This window comes from Haliaeetus leucocephalus, unplaced genomic scaffold (assembly GCF_000737465.1).
Source record: "Haliaeetus leucocephalus isolate CR32 unplaced genomic scaffold, Haliaeetus_leucocephalus-4.0 Scaffold819, whole genome shotgun sequence".
Classification (NCBI taxonomy): Eukaryota; Metazoa; Chordata; class Aves; order Accipitriformes; family Accipitridae; genus Haliaeetus; species Haliaeetus leucocephalus.
The window spans coordinates 3653487-3668916 of NW_010973255.1; the positions used below are offsets into that span (position 1 = coordinate 3653487).

The 15430-nt window shown below is 36.5% G+C and overlaps 1 protein-coding gene across 1 annotated transcript in view; it reads right to left on the reverse strand.

Moving 5' to 3' along the window:
* Positions 1 to 3801: 3801 nt before the first annotated feature.
* Positions 3802 to 15430, reverse strand: part of CCDC170 (coiled-coil domain containing 170) — a 44661-nt gene continuing 33032 nt past the window's right edge. The window contains exons 8-12 of the mRNA XM_010581929.1: positions 14705 to 14905; positions 12749 to 12922; positions 11325 to 11567; positions 10161 to 10397; positions 3802 to 4002 (exon numbers count right to left, since the gene is read on the reverse strand). Of these exons, the coding sequence (XP_010580231.1) occupies positions 3802 to 4002; positions 10161 to 10397; positions 11325 to 11567; positions 12749 to 12922; positions 14705 to 14905 (1056 nt within the window). The remainder of the gene's footprint in view (positions 4003 to 10160; positions 10398 to 11324; positions 11568 to 12748; positions 12923 to 14704; positions 14906 to 15430) is intronic.

Sequence of the window (15430 nt, forward strand, 5' to 3'; positions counted from 1 at the left end):
CTGCTCTCCAGCCCCATCCCCAGCATTACCAAATGCTGCCTGACAGTTGGTTTCTCTGTCTGGGGCCTCTTGGAAGTTAACACTTTGGGACCTCATTTGCTCACACTGCAATCTTCTTTTTCTTGTTTCTACTACTTACCAAAAGTGTAAATAATCACAGGGAAAAAAATACGACAACATATCTCAACTGTCTTATTTATTCCCTCCTGAAAAGGAGTGTTCCTCTGTCTCGGGGCTCATTAGCTGACTTTAAAACTGTCAGAAAAGTCATCTATTTTGTTCAAGCAAATTGTCTTGTTTTGTAGATCTTTCATTTCTGACTCAGTTATTCCTGACTAATTATGAGTACAGTCTAACAAACTCACCCTCCTTTTCTTCCAGAAATAAAAGCGTTGCTATAGTGGATTCGTACTTGTTTTGACAGAAGAACAAAGCAATCTGAAATCTTCCATTTGAAAAGGATTATGTTTGAACTTTCTTTCCAATTTCTATTCTGGCAAACTATCATTTTTTTATTTTCCACATAGTTAACTAATTTTGGTTTTTGTGTTTCAGTAATATCAGAGATCCCTTTTATCTAAATTCATAGAGAATTTACCTTCATTTTGTTCCATTCCTCCCCCTTTTTCTTTTTGATGGTCAGGAGAAATGGTCAGCATCTGTAGTCTTAACAAATACTTCTATTTCATATGAAAAAGATTGGGAGAATACATGATCCAGTAGCCTTTTTTCTCTAGAAACGTGCCTGATTCTTCACCTGCTTTATTTTTTTTTTTTTTTAAATCTATTATGACTTGGGTCATCCATATTTCCCTTCCCCTGCACCATCATAATGTACAAAATAATCCAGTAACTGAACAGCCCTAGGAAAGTGTGGATGGTGCACATATCCACAGAAAGAAAATGTGGAAAAGCAAGCAAACTGCTTTATACAATAATAATAAATTCTAGAGCAACATAAGTCAATGTGCTCTGTCTTTATGCTTCCTAATTCTAATTCAGCAAAGCATTTAAATGCTTTTGCAACTAATTTCTTTGAGGAATCATGCTTCTACTACTGTTGGTTCAGCTTCTAGTTGGTTCAGCTAGCATGTGGAGAAAAAAATCTAGCTCTGTAACTGTACCATCCTGTGATTTCACACATATTACTTTTTTTAATATGTATTCTGTTGATAAATCAAGAATCTTTTACCACAATAAAAGAGTAATTATGAACAGATAGAAAACTCTTAATCCCATACCTTTTACTAATACAAACAAACCTAGTAAAAATAATCTACTGAAAGAGGGGTGTCTGCTGACACAGCCTTAATACACACTTCCAGGTTTCTATCAGATCTGTCTTGTGTTGAATGCATCTTGGTTTAAAAAAGGAAAAAATATTTGAAACAAATGTTGAAAACATTCATAAGCCTGTTCTCATTTTTTTTTTCCAAACAGAAGACTAAATTCAATGTTGTATTAAACAAAACTTAAAAAAATATTGCAAGTCAGTTTAAACTTTGTTCAGGGGTTAATTAAATTACATGGGTCAAAAATCACCTGAACTTTGTTCATGTCAAATTACTACTTTACTTTTTTTTTTTTATTTATTTGCTTTGGCTAAATGAACAAAGATGTCAGTACTCTTCCAAAAGTAAAGCAAATACAGGGAATATTAATAGTCAGCTAAGAGGTCATATTCCTTGACAAACATTAGCATTAATATTTCAAAAAATACAGATCCACTATGTAAAAAAAAAAGGGGGGGGGGGCATTAGAAAACCTTTGTTCTACTTTCTGTTGGCTTAACATGCAAAACAGTAATTAAGCTTTGCTATCAACTTCATGTGAAAACCTGCCTCCGCTGAAGTAATTCGGAGAACTTTGCTGGTGGCTTCTGTGGGGCTGGAACTTCCCTGCTGGTGCCGTGGCTGGTCATGGGGTGGCAGGATACAGGACTGCTGAGCATGGCAGATTTTAAGTCTCCTGGCAGACATTAGGAAATCACCTCACTACCATAAAACATGGCCAAATATGCATACTTACTTTATGATTGGCACTCTCAGAGACTGTTTCTTAAAGTTATGAATGTACTACCTGGGCTGAGTGGACCTAATTTTGTAATGCAGTTTAACTTGCAAAATATGGTGAAATATGCTTTGTACAATATTTATTAGCGTGGATGAAGAAAACAGGTTTTGTCATTTAGTAATAACTCAAGCAGAAGTGTCTACAGAACCAGCAAAACACAAGCTGAAACTATTTGTATTGTCTGACGAAGAATTAGAAAATTATTACATCCTTTTCCACCCTCTAAATTCTGAACAAACATATCATGCCTAAGAATATTTACATTTCAATCTTTTACTTTACTTTGAAACTGTTGTGCTTTCCTAAGATTATATAATTTAATATTAGCTTTTTCCTTTATTGCATTTATTAAAACTTACCTGAAAAACAATGTTACATTTTAAAACAAGAAAGGAAATTGATTTTAATCCAGGTAGCCACAGGAGCATAAGAATATATGATTTACCATATCTCCTCAAATGACTGATTTTGCAAAAGCTTGGGTGTTTGTTAGTTTTTTACTAACAAGTCGCTGAGAAATGATTCTTCAGAGGCAAGTGAAATAAAAGCAACCTATTGAGTCCCTAGCCAGATACCAAATTTACCACACTTACTTGAAAAAGTCTCATTTTTCTTAAAAGTGTGCGTTCAGTTTTAGTAAGTGGGTTATCATTTGCTGAGATACTGTAGAAAGTCCACAAATGGTCAGACATAAATAGGTAAGTCTTCTTTACTGTTCTACACATCCACATAAAATACATAATGGGAAGAGACAACTAAAAACACAGAATCACGTTTGAGTGTGCTATTAAAACAGATTTATTGTTCAAATTTCTTTAAAAAAATCATGAAGTTTAACACTCAGAAAAGGTGATAGACAAGCAGCTTTTATGGTTAAGAGGTAGTTCTGGACACCTCATCATTGCTTTTCTGAAAATAAAGACTTTAGTAATTCAACTATTTACTGTAGTGGATAAGCATTTTAATATAACTCTTTATTAACTCAGAAGAACTGCCACTTATTTGGCCTATGGATTAATTGTCCAAGGAACACAGCAGCTAGAAGAAAAATTTTCAAGGCATCATGACCAAGAGCAGCATGCAATTTTATCAAATCTATCTACGTCAGACACATGACTGCACCCAGTGAAAGAGACTTTGCCGAAAAAGCGTAACTTTTTGTTTTGGCACAAGAGCAGACTAAGGAAAACAACAGAAGAAAATCCCTTGTTCCAAAATTGATAGTCCTTTGTCTAACTTGCAGCTAACTGTCTTGAAGCTAAAGTCCTTATGCGTAAAAATGCAGAGAGAGGTCCCATTTTTCAAGAGGAACAGCAGCGGGACAACCCCCACTTTATTTCATCCCTGTCACCCAGAGGTAAAGCACAAGGAATGTCACTGAAGCTGACATTCATTAGCAAGTACTTCCCAAAACCATGAACTGACCTCGGGTGGCCCATGCCTTCAATGCCTCTGCAACTGAAGGGCTACACATTGTTCACATATTGCCTATCATTTTCATAACTGAAGTATTATGCTGCCCAGGCATTTTCTGTTTGCTCTCTCTAGCCTGCTGGCTTTACTCTATCCATTCGGCTCAGTCTCCCTACTGAAACACTAGAAATCAGCCCAAGTTGGTATCTGTAGAGTAGGGAACAGAAATAAATGTCTGTTTTGTATGCACATCTAGTAGGTAGGGAAGCAAAAAAGGAAAATTTTACTTTGTTCTGTCTCCTTAAAAAACGTGTTTCAGTGAAGAAGCTCTATGTTTCTTTGCGAGTGTTCCTCTGGTGCCCTTGCCACGTCTTTGAGGCAGACACAGGGGAAGCAGTGGTGCTGATGAGAGTGAATCAACCCTTCAAGACGTGTAATAATTTCATAGTCAGGAAGAGCCAAGCTGGCAATGTTGAGGCCCAGCATCCGTGATACCACCTCTCGGAAATCTGCCAGCTGCAAGAGCAAACAGAAAGGAATTACTAATAAATCAAATACCAATCAAAGGAGATGCCTGGAAAAACATATACATATATGCACACATAAACCCACAAGGATTTGTATTAGCAGTGCAAAATGTAGGAATTTCTGCTGTTGCTCAATACAGAGAGCTGAAGAGGACGGAAACAGCCTTTTGGGGTGTAGCTCAAATACCAAAACATGTAAACAGCTGAGGTGCTAAGGATCTTGAAAACAAAACACAGTTTCAAGTGTTCTTTAGTATCCCTCACAGGCATATCTTCCCTGCTGAGTCAACAGGGAAAACTGAGCAAAAGACAGGAAGAGGAGTTGTATTTGACCTAGATGACTGCAAACTATACAGACAACTGGAAACTGGTGGGCGCATCGCACGGCACAGGCTAAGGTGCTGGTCCTGACCCTAAGCTCCTGACCACTGCCTGCCACTGCTCCCCTCTACCCTGCACTTTCTTGTGGAAATCACAACAGAAAGGAGGAAGAAGAAAGGTGGAGGTTTGGCACTTTCTTCAGTCTGACTTTGACTTGGAATCAGGATGCAGCCAAAATGCAAGATGCAGCCTGGGAAATGCTCATTTTTGTTCTGTCCGTAGCTGCTGAAAATATATCATAGGAAGAGTATTTGGCAAAGTAATTAAAGAAACCAGCTTTCTCTCTGCAGTTCCAAATGGGCAGACATCCACAAGTAATTGTCATCACCAGTGCCCCCGTCAGCAACTAGATTAAAAACTTAAGATCAGATGAACATGAATGCTGATTTACTCTTCTCAACTCACAATATGGATCATTATAAGTCAAACTTCAATACCTCTTCAATGGACAATGCATTACACAGTCCAAATGACCAATGTCTTAATACCCCTTATCATTAACACACAATTAAAAAAGGAAAATGTTCCTATTTGAGCAAATATGCTTGTCTTGTTATCTATTTGAACGTCAAGATCCCCATTCCCAAGCATGACAGAGACTCAAAATGTCACAGAATTGTCAAAACCATCAAGAAGCCAGACTGGTGCTCTGGTGTGGCAGCACTCTCACACCAACAATCATGCTGACGGCTAATGGTAGAGGAGCAGATAAATGCGCTCCTGAAATGGAGATAACAGCACTCCTGAAATACGTGTCCACCCCCACGAATACTGTGCAGAACTCTAAAGCACTTACAACATCTGTGAGGCAAACTGCAAAAACTCTGAAAACAAGGTCTCAGTTCCAAGACTTTGCCAAAGACAGTTTGTTTCATCCCAGAACAAACCCCAAGGAGCTGCCATCAGTTCAGAAAAACAAATATGGAAACTAAGACAGTATAGTGCAGAAGGATTTAAGAATTCAGTCCCAGCTATCTGTCTTACCAAGGCAGTGCAATGCCTTGGATGAAACATAGGAACAATTTAACACCAAAAAACCCCATGTCCCCATATATTCTTTTCAACACCAAGTCAGGAGGTCACTGATGTGGGGCTCTGGCAGTGTGCTAGGCAAGTACAATTTAGCAGAAGCTAAATATTTTTTTAAACATCTGGATCACAGACAGAATGAGCAGGCAGCAGAGCTGGAATTTGTTTCCATACAGACTTTATGTTAAAAGATCAAGGCAGTCCTCTACAAAGATCCAGTCTTTGGATGAATTAAACCCCCACAAGACGTCTATACAGCAAACCCAGCTGATCCCATAGGAGCACATTAGGGTCTGCGTTTTACACCAAATTTCTTGTTCTCGTATCTTTGCTGTTGCATGCTGTTCAATATAATTACAGCAACTGTGAGTAAACAAAATTGCAATACGACCATGTGTCAAATGTGATCAAAATAAATTTGATGCACTGATGCAGATTATTGGTCCGGCAGGAGTTTGCCAGAGGGAATAGATGAAAATTAAAAGGTATACACAATCATCTCACTCTTTATTTCTGATGGGAAAAAGAGGTCATAGCTATGCTGAATGGACAATAAATATGTTAAGAATTCAATAATTTTCATCAGCAAATAACCTAAACTGGAAAGCACATAGAGCCCTTAAACAAATCCTTTAAGCCATTCATTTATGTGAATTTTAAATTGAGGATTTTCTTCCACTTTAATGGAATAACACTTAGACAAAAAACAATTTTTCTGGTTATTATATTGTGGCATATAAAGTACAGTGCAGACAAAGCTGCAGTTCAGTGAAAATGCAGGAAAAGGGTTGACGACAGAGAAATTCTCCACATAAACTGACAAAAAGAACCATCACTCTTGGATGCAAAAATGCCCCAACAGAGGACATCAATCTGAATTTTAAAAACTCCAAACAAAAGCAACAGACAATACACACTGGACGATCTTTAGAAAGCTATTCCATGTCTCACATGGAGCAAGATGCATGTTTATACTCTTAAGTGGATACAGTGCTGTAAGCACATTATGAACAACTTTTTAAAATCTTGCACTAAAACATGTAAGAGCTAGAAAAAAAATTAGATGAGAAACATATTTCAGCTTTAAAAACAATGCAACAGAGGTATGAAGAACACAACAAGTTCTGCTGAAATACTAGAAGCTAATAGAAGTACCACCTAACTCTATTTAAGGCTTTCTTCAATAGCAGTTAATATTTCTAAGATAGTCACAATTTGAAGTAAAGGAGAGAAATAGTAGAAAGATAAACATCACTAAAGACTCAAAACCAAAAGTTTGCTACAGGAGTAAGCACTCATGATAAATTTTCTTTGCACCTTCCATCCAGTGAGTAAAATTATCTGAAGTAAAAGAGAGGAGATGAATAAAATTTAGAGCATTTATTAGGAGGGGGGAGCAGAAGTAAAAACCACTACATTTTGTTTTCATGCTGTACCTACAGGAAAGTAGAAGGGTTCTTATTCCAATAGAAAGAAAAGAAGGGGCGGGGGGAACCACGACTGGAAAAAAATCCTTATAACAAAACCACCAAAAACTCAACCAAAACATTGACATTTATATTCTTACTCCAAGTACTACTGCAAATAATGACTTGAGTTAAATAGATATAAAAATAAAATATATTCAGATTTTAATCTGTAGTTGACTGCAGTGGTCATATACTGATGTTATCAGTCCCTGTGAACATCATTTTTTCATCAGTCATTATGCATACTCTTTATCTAGTCTTATTAAAATGAATGTCGGCTATGCTGATAGTTATTTATATTCAGAAATATGCAATAATGATATTTGAAGTCAGGAAGTTTTTCTGTTCACCCCACAGACAGAAGAAATCCAGTATGGATATCTGTAAACTTAGACTTACTCTTGTGAAATTTCAATATGTCCGACTAATTCTCCACTATATATCCATTCTACTAATCTCTACTTTTTTGACTCTTCACATATAGCTTCATCTCTGTATGGCTTTTACTCTGCAGTATGATTTAATAATGCTTTGAGCACCATTTTTTTTAAATGGTTTTATAAGTCTACCCAAGAATATGCACAATTTGCTGTTATTTGCTAAAGCCATCAAAGCTGACTGTTAATCCTAAAGCAGATTGGCAGTGTTATTACACCCCGCTTACAGGACTTCACTTCTAACAGTTCAGATGCTTTGATTCTGTGCATTCTCTGAGAAAAAAAAGAAATAAAGAAAAAAAAGGAACAAAACACTGAAATGCCAAAGCTAAATTTTCCTCTTAAACTTAGTAGGAATTAATAGTCTAAAGAGCAAAGAACAATCAGAAACACTGTGTTAAATTCCAATTATGAGTTAATTTTAAATTATTTGAATCCGATCTTGATTTCTGACTTCACTTGGGTATGTTCTGCCTTTTTTATGATCACAAGACAAATCAATATCTTAACCAGTTGGCAGTAGTTCAGTTCTGCATACTTTTAATTTTGACAGCATGGAAAATACCCATGCAATATTACGATGTTATTTAACATTACACATAGTGAGTGAAAAGCAGAGTACACCTGAAAAAAACATGCAAATGCACATACAAGCTGTCAACCTGGCCAGATCAACTCCATCAGGTAACAGCAATTTCAGTTTCTAGCAGTTTTCTTGACATGCATACAGACACAGATGACATAGCTGTGCTTATATTCAGATTAAATATATACACACATGCTCAGAGAAGTATTTAACATCTGCATTCGCTACCTTTTACAGAGAGTGAGAGAAGTCTGGTCTTGTTTAGCTTCCCCAAGAAGGAAAAACAAGTGAGTCTGAAGCAGGTGAAAAACTACACAGGATTGAGGATAAGGAAGGAATTCTTGGGTAATGGCTCCAGAGAAGTCAGGAAAAAAACCTCACATGTTAATTAGTGAGAGAGAGAGTTTAGAATGAATTATCTGATTTAGCAACAGTAGCTTTATATTAAGGACAGATTTTAGCTAACTAAACTGGTAAGATACAGGAGAGTATGCTATGAATATTACTGGCAATTCTCATATTCTCAAAATGCCATTACTGTTAATCAGCACTGCACAAGTACCAGGCATTGGTTTTCCAAACAGCCTTGCTCCTAGTTTAGCAGTATAGCTCTACCTGCATGTATTCAAAAAGTTTCTGTGATGCAGATGATTGTGGATGCTGGTGAATTATAAGTTGACATTTTTCTTTCACTAACCCAGAAAGCTTGAGAACTAGTGCTATGCTGTCCTTGAGCATTCTGCACTTCATAGCCCACTTACCTCACTTTTCCCATGTTCTTCAAATTCAGCCAAAGAATACTGCAACAGTATTCAAGTGGCTTGAAATGCCTTGAGTTTGGACAGTACAAATTCAACATGTGTGTTTTTAGTAAGTACTCAACGTATGACTCCATGTAATAATTTCCTGAATATAAGTCATACCTTCTTCTGTGTGCAGGATGCTTAGTTTCCTCATGAGACATACAAAGAAATTAAATTTTCCTGACAAATTTCTAACCTTCAGTATAAAAAACAGTGCTAAAGCTTTCCAGGAAGAAAGATCCCCAGGTTGTTGGTCTTTCCTCCATGTGAGAAAAAAAATATTTTTCTGGACTCTTTTTTTGAAATAGCATTCTTAAACTTCATCCACAGTCATTGTTAAGGCCAACATATAGCATAAAAATTTTAGCTGGGAAAACTAACAAAGTTCTAAGCAGTTGGAATAAGGAATTTAAAATTACACATTTTTCTACTTTAAAGAAGCATCACACTAGCTTTCAACAATTATGCCATCTATAAAGTTCATACGAAACACAATATGCAGGTACTTCACAATTATTTGAAATTCGAATGGAACACATTTACTAATGTGTTTCCCACAAACTCCTTACACTCTCCTCAAGGTGAGTTACCACAAAAAATTTTCTAACCTAAACTTTAACAAAGTTATATGTCACAAATAGATCCAAAACAGTTACATTCAATATTAAGTCTGTTTTGGTTTGGTTTGGTTTTATTTTCTGATCTTTTCCAACATTCTTTGAATTTATGGCCTATACATGATAACATAGAATTATGGAATCATTTAGGTTGGAAAAGACCTTTAAGAACATCAAGTCCAACTGTAAACCTAGCACTGCCAAGTCCACCACTAAACCATGTCCTTGAAGGTCACATCAACACATCTTTTAAATACCTCCAGGCATGGTGACTCAACCACTTCCCTGGGCAGCCTGTTCCAATGTTTGACAACCCTTTCAGTGAAGAAATTTTTCCTAATATCCTATCTAAACCTCCCCTGGTGCAACTTGAGGCTGTTTCCTCTTGTCCTATCACTTAGCCTTGTTGAATCTCATACAATTGGCAAGGAGAAAGTGCAAGAGACGGATGAGGAGAAACATAAGGAAATGGATGAGGAGAAGTTGATAAGTTTTACACCTAAAATATATGGGGAAAACATACCTTAAAAAGATACCAGGATTTTAAAGCATTTTTATACTTCTCCAAAAGGTGATATAATATTTTGCAATGGACAAAGAAAACAATGTCTGTATTCATTATTCATTCTCTTGCATATATAACTTGAAAAATAGCTTTGCCTCTCAGAATCACAACTGCTACTCTGGCTCACAGGTGTCAGCTAAAATGTCCTTGTTTAATAATGTTCACAAAAGTTTTCAGCACAGCTGGATAGCTGCTCCACCTATATCACATTCTTATATTCTATGTGACAGCTAGCAGTTCTCAAATACCTATACACCTACCTGTCTCTCTCTTTTTGCTAATTCTGCAAGGGCTGTTTTAAGCACCTTCATCTCATTGGTAACTGCTTCTAACATAGTTTTGTTTTTTTCTTTATCTTCAGTAGCTTTACGGTCCTTTAAAAGGAGTTCTGATTTGACAGAGGTAAGTTGTTTCTCAGCCTTTTCTTTCATTCTTTCCAATTTGCCTTGAGACTTACTGAGTTCTTCTATCGTTCTGTTCTGCTCCAAAGTTTTGATCTGCAATAACATAAAATAATGTTAAATTTGTCACACTTTTTCATCTAACACAAACAAATAATAAAAATATCAGGAGTAATCTTGAGTAAGCACTTTAATGTGGTTTCTTATGGGTTCTTGATGAAATTACATGCACATGTGAACTGAAAAGTTATTAAAGGAGACTGGCTAATTTCAACTCAATTAACAAAAAGATTTTTGTTTCAAAGACAGTTAATTCTCTAAAGGTTTTGTGAAAAGAGGTAACTGGATAGACAAAAACCTACAGTGAGAGTTCACTTTGTGCTAGCCCCTGGAAAAATAGTATGAAAAAGAGTTGCCAAATGTTTTGTTGGTAAAAATTGTTCAGCTGGAACATGCCGCTACTTATCTCTTATTACTCCATCAGCCACAGGACAAAAACTCACATAAAATCACTCTTCCTTTCTACCAGCAGTGGCAAGCTATCAATGACTGCACACTACCTGTATTCACCTGAGTTAAAGCAGGTAATTTATTACTGCTGCAATGTAATAAAACACAGGAACAATGAAAATTCAGCATCTTGCCTGTTTTATGTGGAAAAAAAACCTTTTTTTCCTCATACCTATCAGAATAGATCTTCTGTGAGCAATGTATGGGAAAATACAAGATTACAGCCATATCAACAGGAAAGAAAGGGATGCATATATCATATTTTTCTTACGCTAGTCTGAAAATTTACATTGTGCTTTACAGATGCTACTTAGTATATCCAGACAAATTGCAAAATACCCAAAACATTGTAATATTATAATTGTTTTCCCCACCTAGATGGATTTAAGCAATTCTCCATGAACACATTTATTGTAAATGAACTCCAGCGGTATCAAACTGGAGTAGAAAAATGGACAGAAGCACAAATGTAACCTTTTTGGAGAGAAGCACAAATGTAGCCTTTTAACTCACCTTAAGTTCATTGGTTTCAGACAGCTTGGCTTTGAGATCAGTATTCATTTCCATCGCCAGATCAAGCTGCTTCTGTAACCTCTCTATCATCTTATGTAACTTTCTGACAGCAAGATTGGCCTCATCCCTCTCCACAGCTAAGGTGGTCCTTACTTGCTTCTCTTCTTCTAGCTGGGTTATTTTCTGCCGCAGAAGGTTCATGTGCAGCTCTTTGCTTTCAAGTTTTTCTTTCTGAGTCTTCAACTAGTTTTCCAAACACAAGGATATTTGAAAAAATGTATGTGAAAGACAATGGTACTACACAGACAGTTTTGCAAATTTAATCCCTGTGTTTGGGATTTTTTTAACCCATATTTAACCTGAAATCCTATTCCTCTCTTGAAAACCCTGTAAAGCAGTATAAACATATATACACTAACTTGATACCTTTTATATTACCAATTCATTGTGCTTCTCCATCCCTGAATTTGTGCACTACCTTTTAGAATGAATTTACATATAGACTGCACCCAATTTGGACATAAATACTTGTGCATCATTCATAATATCTGAGATTGTCTGAAGTATAAGACTCTAGTCAAATGCAAGAGGTAAGAGGGATTCATTAAGGAAACTGGTTTCAGTGGTGGTAGTTTAAGATATTTCCATCTTTAATCATTTAATTAAGGCTATTGTGCAAGAAGGAGAATCAATATACAGAAATAAGAAAGCTTTCATTCACTGCTCCAGTACAAGGTCCAGCAGCTTCGTTTTGTAATTTTGGTGCTCAGGGAGCTACCTGTTTTCAGTTTACCTGAGCTGAGCTGCCAGGCTTTACTCTGGAACATCTAAGGAATATTAACATACATACTATACTCCCTGCTAGAGAGGCAGTTGCTTCCAGAAAAAATACAGTGTTGTTTTAAACAGACCTAATTCTAAGCTCTGAACCTTTCTGATAATCCTAAAACCAGAAGATTGTACTCTGTCATAACAGGATGATGGAGAGGTGTCTGACCAAATTTGAACAGATTTGCTCCTAAAGGAGCACAGTTCTTGTTGGAGATGTTGAAATTCTTTGTGAAGTACAACCAACATCCTACTAGTTTCTAAAGAAGGTTGTGTAAGATGTCCCCCTTCTCAGCAGATCCTTTTAGATTTAAAAAGTAGACATATATACACATATAAACTTCATACATTTATTTAAGAAGGTGTGAAAAGCAGTATCATGTGTTTAACCAACTGGTGATTTTAGTTGTTTTAATTTGCAGTCAGTTTGAACAGTTTGCAAATGTTTACTATCTTCTTTTTATGTAATGGACATCTTTGAAATTCCTTGCACATACGGGAAGCTGCAATCTGCTGCCTCTAGCAAGCCGCTACAGAAGTATAGCCATAATGTTTATCTTTGAAACAAACAGTAACAGTATGTCTTTTTTGCCTACCTTCCTTCTTAGGCTATATGCCATAGTCTTGTTTTCAATCACTGCATCACCTTCCAGTTTCACCAATTGCTCTACCCGGGCTAGGATTGCATCCGCATTCATATCAAATCCAACCTCTGCTGCTAGGCTATCCAACTTCATCTTCTCATTAAGTTGCTCCAGAAATTTCAGATACTAAGATAAGATGTGGAAAAGTGGGTAAAAGAATAAAAGAACTTCATCAAAAGTCCTGAAGTACAATTTAAAAGCAATTCCCCCTACACCAGCAACCAAATATATATAGCCAAGTCCACTATCCACAAGAAATAATGTATTGAAAGGGTACCTTTACAGTACAAATTCCTGACACAATTGCAAATTCTCCATTTGTCCTTTTTTAGTCAATATTTATTTTGTTCATAAATCCCTGGATGTACTATATTTATCTTCTTAGCAAGATGAGATTGGTTTTTGCTCTTCTGTAGTAAGAGCACTAGGTATGTGTGTCTGCTTCTGACTCCAGTTCCTGTCTGTGGCTCTGCTGCTTTACAGGACCATGCATTGACAAGAAGTTAGAAAGGACAGCTACATCCCAACTATTTTCAAATCCTGTGATTGCCCATTGCTGTAAGCAATAAAACAGGTAAAACTGGTACCAGGGATGCCATGGGCAAGATCCAATGTAGTCTGAGGAGATGCAGGAATGTTAACATGGTCAGTCTTTTGCCCTTCTTTGGAATAGCAAGTTTTAGAGACAACAGTTATTGGTTTACAAATTCCTTTAAAGACTATTTTCATTGCATCTCCATCTGGTTTACTGATGTGAACACATACAGATATCAAGTATTATTTAATCTGGTTTTTCCTTCTTTTGTCCTGTCCTGCTAGCTCTTTAAAAATTGCATTAGTTCCCTAGTCTCAGTTAGCCTCTCTTGCAAAATCCAAAGCTCTCCTCCTCACTAAGAACTATGTTTGCCTTTGTTTTCTCTCACTTCTGTTGCAGGTCATAATCTTTGCAAAGAAACAACAACAACAACAACAACAACAAAAACCAAACAGTTCCATAACTGTTGCTTGAGCCCAAGATGATAAAACAGCAAGAATCTCTTTTTGTTTCATGATCCTTCTGGTTCAAAAAATTAAAACCAGCAGCAGCATAAGAAAGCACTGAAGTTGTTCATTAACAGAAAAAAATCACAACAAAAATCTCTTTATTGCAGCAAAACCTAGAGAGAAATTAAGAAACTAGGGCCACGTGTTCTTCACAGAGGAAGCAGAGGGGAAGGAACAGCTCCATTTTGTGGTTTACTCCCGATGTGGTGGATGCTTCATTCATAAAAGTTATTCTCATAGATTAATGCAAAACAGACAGCACCAAATTGTTGATTCTTTGCAAATTCAACTTTCTAAGCATTGACCTTGGCCTGGTAACATGCTACAACTTTGTCTTTCTTAGCTGTATTGGATGGCTGGTTTAGCTTTCCAGGTACCGTGTCATTTTTCAAAATCTTAGTATGCAGATGTGTTATAGGCTAACAGTGTGTTCATTCATACAATTAATAAAAAAATCCTGGTAGCCATGATGGTGTAAGGATATAAAAGAATCAAGGACTGCAAGATCTTGAGAGACTGCAGACCAGATGATGTATCAGAGAAAGACAGAGAGATCAGAGAAAGCTTTGAGATCAGAGAATCCTTGAAGGACCTCAGATGTATTTACAGAGACTTCTTTTAATCTGGGGGGGGGGGGGGGTGTCCACATTAAATGGATTTTGAACCCAAAAGCTTAACTACTTTTTCCAACTAAGATTGTTGGTCAAAGAAAAGATATTAGCACTCCCTACATGATGCCTGACTTTGTTAATTTGCATTACTTACAGTACGGTGAGTAATACTCCAGCTGATCAATGCAATATAATTAGCTGTATCTCTGTCTTTAGTGACTTTTATGCAAAAGAAAATAATGCATGCACCTACTTTTTGGTTCTCAAGCTTCAAACCATCTTGCATCAGATCTACAGACAGTAATTCCTCTTCCAAGTGTTTCAGTTGATCCTGGAAAGTCTCAGAACATTTTTCAGCTTTCCTGCTCCTCTCCAGAGCTTCTTGGTACAATCTGGTCTGATTTTCCAAAGCTTCAGTCAATTTAGCTATTTGGCTTTCAAGCTGAGATACCATCTAGGGAGCAAACAAGCCAACGAAACATATGGAGTTAGGTGAGTATGGAAATGTTAGAAAGATATGAAAGATGCATCCTCAAATTATTAAAAAGAGGGTAAAATACCTATCTTTTATATATATATATACAATTAAAAGGACAAAAAGAGAAAAATCTGCTGTAACCACCAGGAGAAAATGGCAGAAATGGTGACATGTGAGACAGCCAAAAGTGAACAGCAGAAACCATATTTAAAATGAGTAAACTAAAAGGGGCTAACATCTATAAAAAATTAATACAAACTAATTTAGACACAAACTTTCCAAAGATGTTAGCAAACCAGCAACACCTGGCAGTCAACTACCATTCTTTAAAATAAGCCAATAAAATCAGTAGTCTACCAAGAAGCTGAGTGGAAAAAAATAGATCAAGTGATTTAGAAAATACATGCAGCATGTAAGTGAGAATGTAGATACCGAATCATAGAATCATTTAGGTTGAAAAAGACCTTCAAGATCATCGAATCCAACCATCAACCTTGCCCA